The sequence below is a fragment of the Cyprinodon variegatus genome, unplaced genomic scaffold, assembly GCF_000732505.1.
Source record: "Cyprinodon variegatus isolate N-32 unplaced genomic scaffold, C_variegatus-1.0 Scaffold310, whole genome shotgun sequence".
Taxonomy (NCBI): Eukaryota; Metazoa; Chordata; class Actinopteri; order Cyprinodontiformes; family Cyprinodontidae; genus Cyprinodon; species Cyprinodon variegatus.
In genome coordinates, this window is record NW_015150763.1 from 143,065 (window position 1) to 148,266 (window position 5,202).

The 5,202-nt window shown below is 34.2% G+C and overlaps 1 protein-coding gene across 1 annotated transcript in view; it reads right to left on the minus strand.

Annotated features, from left to right (window-relative positions):
* The window catches only part of aspscr1 (alveolar soft part sarcoma chromosome region, candidate 1), a 35,873-nt gene extending 30,806 nt beyond the window's left edge, over window positions 1-5,067 (minus strand). Inside the window, exons 1-3 of the mRNA XM_015384354.1 lie at window positions 4,945-5,067; window positions 4,681-4,736; window positions 2,699-2,813 (exon numbers count right to left, since the gene is read on the minus strand). Of these exons, the coding sequence (XP_015239840.1) occupies window positions 2,699-2,813; window positions 4,681-4,736; window positions 4,945-5,034 (261 nt within the window). The 5' untranslated portion in view covers window positions 5,035-5,067. The remainder of the gene's footprint in view (window positions 1-2,698; window positions 2,814-4,680; window positions 4,737-4,944) is intronic.
* Between the last annotated feature and the right edge of the window lie 135 nt (window positions 5,068-5,202).

Sequence of the window (5,202 nt, forward strand, 5' to 3'; positions counted from 1 at the left end):
GTGAAATTGCTCTTTTTTTTTTATGTATTGAAGGTCTTGTTCCTGTAGCATTAAATGTGTGACTCAGAAATGTAACGATTCTGATTCAACTACCAGCCTACCAGCCTGATTCCGATCATCTTATGGATAGATCATGTTTGCAGTAAAAGGGACACTGATCTGGAATATCATACCTACTGAACTAAATATTTTTAATGGCAAAAGAACATTAATTGTCTTTTCTTTTTTTTTGCGGTGTTTTTATTTCTGAAGGTTGTTTTCTTTTTAAATGTACTAGGGACCAGGTCTGCAAATTTGCAATTTACTACATGGCATTAATTACTCTAACAATGCCTCTTGTTCTGTCCCTACCAAATACATTTATTTAGATAGAGCTGTATGATTAGTTATTCAGCAGATGTATGGTTTGATATATGGATGAAAATTCTTCTGGATGCAATCATAACCTGTCCGAGCAAAAAAGGGAACCACCTGGATTATATGATGAGGCTTAAATTGCGAAAAGGCTGGCTAGGTGGTTGGTAATTGGACTATTCTCTTTCAACATTTTTCCATCCAGCTTAGAAACCCATGGTAAAAAACTTTATGAAATCACTGATCTTCAGCTTATTGTAACGCTGTTATTAACATGCTGTGCACTGTTTAAAACTTTAAGTTCATCTCTTAATAATCAAGCCTCTCAGAAGGAATGATAAAAAGAAACAAAAAATGTTTCATATTTTCTTAGCTTACTCAAACCTTCGAACAAAGTTCACATCTGTTGGGAAATATTTCAGAGATGATCAAAGCAGCAACGCCTCATTAACCTTTAGAGGAAAATCTATGAGTGTCAATAAATTGTTCCCATTTTGCTCCTTTAAAGTCCTATGAGAAACACGTCTTTCCACTGACCGCATCAACTAGAGTTAAATGACTTGTTAACAGCTGCATCACCTTTAAATGCTGCAGTGCTTTTCCATCATGAGGCCCTTTGGTCCTCATATCCAAGAGGTTTCCTAATTTGCCCAGGAAGTTTTAACTAAATATGTTTTGAAAGGAATAAATTGCTAAACTTGAGTGCAAATGTGAGTCTCACTATTTAAAAAATAAAATATCAGCTTAACCCTGAGTCCTCTAGGGCATAGAGGTTTAAAAAAAATCCCAAACAACATCTAGTTCTGATTTTTTAGGGGACTGATATGATCTTCCTTAAACTAAAAATGGATTTTCATCTTCACAAAGCTACTTGTTTATTTCGTCAGAATAATGTGCAATATTTCTTGTCTTGTCACCAAGAGCATAAATAAAAAGAACAACAAAATCCAACACACTATAGAACACCACAAACATAAGCCAAAGCCTGTTCATCGAACAGGTTTCTTCAACACCAAATCAAATAAAGTATCACAATAAGAAAAAAAACAAGGTTTCTACAAACAGTGGTAGCATTAGAAGTTGCTCTGAGGGAACAAACAATGAGAGAGCATTTGGAACAGCAAATCAACTAGAAGTACTGTCATAGGAAATAAAAATACATTAACACATCAAAAGGATTTAAAGGACAAAGAATCCGCTTCTCTGCCTCCTTCTTCTAATTCTCTCTGGAGCTCAAACTGTTTTTAAGGTAAAATGCCATAGAATGCCCACACATGGACTCATAAACCTGCTCCTTCAAATAGCAACTATATATTGATTTCTAGTGTACTTCCTATCAATTTTAGTGTGTAGAAAGCTTTAAGCATAGTTTTGTCAGCAGAAGGAGTCAGAAAAGTTATATGTTCTGGGAGCAAAGAGTGATGTTGCTCTTCTCCTAAGAGGGATACCTTACTAAAAAAGCCCATCCAGTAGAATTACCTCACAAAACTGCTCACTTTTATTCCTTGTATTATGTATTGTTGTATAAATACCTGGAATAAATGTTATAATACAATATTTCTAACCTATATTACCAGTAATGGACAGCTGAAACTGCAAATCTCTTGGTTCCAGTAGATCCAACAAGTAGATGAATCCTATAGATACCTGATCTTTCCTCCCAAATACACCTACAACATTGTTTCACTGTTTTCTTATTTATACATCTCTTTACACATATTCTACTTAACCTTTATCCTAAAAGGCTAATCCCGTTAAGAAAAATAATATATCTAAGGAGAGAATAATAATATCTAAGGATGTCCCAATAAAACTTTCTCATTTGAGGATTGACTGATACGGATATTAGCAAGAATCATAGGCACTTTTAATACCTTTGATATTTCTCATATAGACAATAATAGTAAACAAAAACTGACCTGTTTATTATTAATCTAGAGTATCAACAGAGATGAGTAAAAGTTGAACATTTCTAACAGCTTATTGATATTAGAGATTTAAGATAAGGGCCGATATAATCCAATAAGATTTTTTGCCTGGTATGGAATATATTTTCGTCATCAATGTAAGATCTGGACATTCCTAAAGGAGACCCTTTCGCCAAGAAGCACAGCTACACTGCTAAACGTAAAGAAATACAATTTATATTAAAAGTAGTCATATGAAACACTTGCACACAAAGATTTTGATTGCAATTATTTCCACACAACTTTAAACTCATTCAGTGTCAACAGAGCTGTAAGTTAAAGATCTGTTTGTAGAATATTCCACGTATCAGGAGCTAAAAAAACGTAAGCCAAGACTTTGGGATCTAAGAGATGCTTTATTGTTTCCTTTAACTCACCTGGCTTTCAGCTCCACCTTGTTTCTTTGCGCTGGTCACCATTTCTAGTTTGGCATTGTTGGGAAGGTTGGCAAACCTCCATGGCAGCGTCAGGTCAAGCACCGTCCTCTGAAACCTGAAACAAGAGAAACAAGACAGATAAAACTTCTGAAATTTAAATACTCCATAATAGTTACAGGATGCATCCCAGAAATTCAAATCTTCTTCTAATTATTTTGACATTATCATCCAATAAGTATGGTTTAATGGAAATGAGCGTCAATTTTGTAGAATGGATGACCAAGCTAACTTCTGTTTCATAGGGTTATAGCAATATTGGATAAACATGAGGAAGTGAAAAACTTCAATAAAAATTCAACTTATCAGCTCTATAAATACAATTTTAAAAAAATAGTGAAGGCCTAAAATCCCTTTGATGAAAATAAAGAACAGAAACACAAACAAAGCTGGTAAATTTTGGGAAATCTTTTAGTAAATCTTCACTGGTGTTCACCCGCATGAATCAACACAATGGACAGAAATGTACTTAAACTGCCATATCCACATTTCAGGTTTGGATTAACTAAAGCAATATTCTTAAGAGTAAAAACAGGGTGGCAAACACTTGTAAACACAATGCTCAAGAAGTTTTAGAACGCTCCAAACTGTTCCTTAAACGAATAACCTAAAGTGGGTATTTTTACTAATGTCAACTTCGGGTTAAAGCAAATGACAATAAAGCCAAGCTAGTTTATATTTCACAAATAACTAATAAATAAGGACATATATAGTAGGGGATTATACACCTCAGTGTATTACACATACACTTATACAGTAGATATAAAAAAAATAAATAAATAAAAAAAACCCGACACAATCATGTTAAAATACCAGTGTTCTATAATGTAGGAATATTTCGAACTGTTAGAATAATTATTATTGAAGATGTGTGAGTTTATTACACCTTGGTATTGCCAGAACTGATGTTTTCCACAATAGTTAATCTAATTAAGACAGTTCCTCTGTCTGGATATACAGTTATAATGTTCATTCTGTATGTGGCATACGTTTAGAAATGGAATGAGATCGGTGTCCTTCAGCTAAGAACGAAGTGTAATATTTTGATAAGGCTGGAGCCATGGATGTCTACTCGTCTGTTAACCTTTATGATGTAAAATATGATGATGTGGCAGACTGGAGATGTATAAAATGCTTTTTTAACTGTTAATCGAATCGTACTTCCTTATAGGTGAGCCCGGAGGTGAGCAGCTGCCATTCTGTAAACTCTAAGCAATTTCTCTGATCTGAGTAGGATTACAATTTCTATCAGAATGTGTTGTCATGTCTCCTGGTTATTTAATACATATAAGTTATGAAGTGTTATTTAAAGAGTTTGTCCCGAGTGATCTCTTTTCAGGGAAAAGAACCGGAGAGATAGAGCATCAAGGTGAACACAGAGCCTATCATTAACAGAACAGTTAAACAATTTAAACACTCTTTCAGGCTTAAATGTGGCCTTTTCTTTGTACAGGTCAAGTGGGAAAAAGGGAGGAAAAGCGACTAAATGCAGTTAGAAAAGTATGCAAGTTGCATTATAGATACTGATAAGGCTATGCTAAAAATGAACCAGGACATTGCAATTAATGTTTCAAAGGAGACTGTTCATGGTCTGTGGAGATTCTGCTTTTTTAGGAGGGGACCTGTTAGTAATACTGCTATGTCATCATTAAATAGGTGCAACAATGACACCAAAGTTGAATATATTGACACACATTACCAGAATGCAGGTTTATATGTGAACAATTCCTTCAACATTAAAACTAAGCTAAGGGAAGGGTTTCATCATAAGAAAACATTCCATCATATCAGATTTTAAAGTAATTCTAATGAATATAACTCGTATATACATACTTTTTAAGTATTTGAGCTTACTGAAGAACAACATGCTGTATATATTTTACATAAAATATATAAATATTAGACAGACAAGAATAAATACTCACTTTAAACCGTGATCACTGGGTTCAAATCCATGTTTTTTGCAAACATCTTCCAGCACCTGAGTACGGTAAGCACAGCCAGAATGTAAAAGATCAAATTACGTCGGATACATACACACGTTTATTGATCTAAAGACCCCAAAGGCAAAAAACTGCCCGTCACTGGCTAACAGGTGTTAGCCTAGCATGCTAACAGTGTTCACACAGAAGCATTAAATAAAACTTCACATGTTTCGAGCCACGTCTGGCTGTTAAACAGACAGTTACCTGTAATAAAGGTGTGTTTGGAGCAACTTTTACTGTTTGTCTTCTCCCGTTTGGAGTCAGAACCGTTACAGCCGAACTGCTGGCTGCCATTGTTAGCAGTTACGTCACTGTGTTTATTTGAATCAACTTTATTGTTCGTGTTCACAGATTGACATTATTTAAAGGACCTGTTCACAGACGACAACGAGGCTGAAAAACCTATATATATATATATATATATATATATATATATATATATATATATATATATATATATAT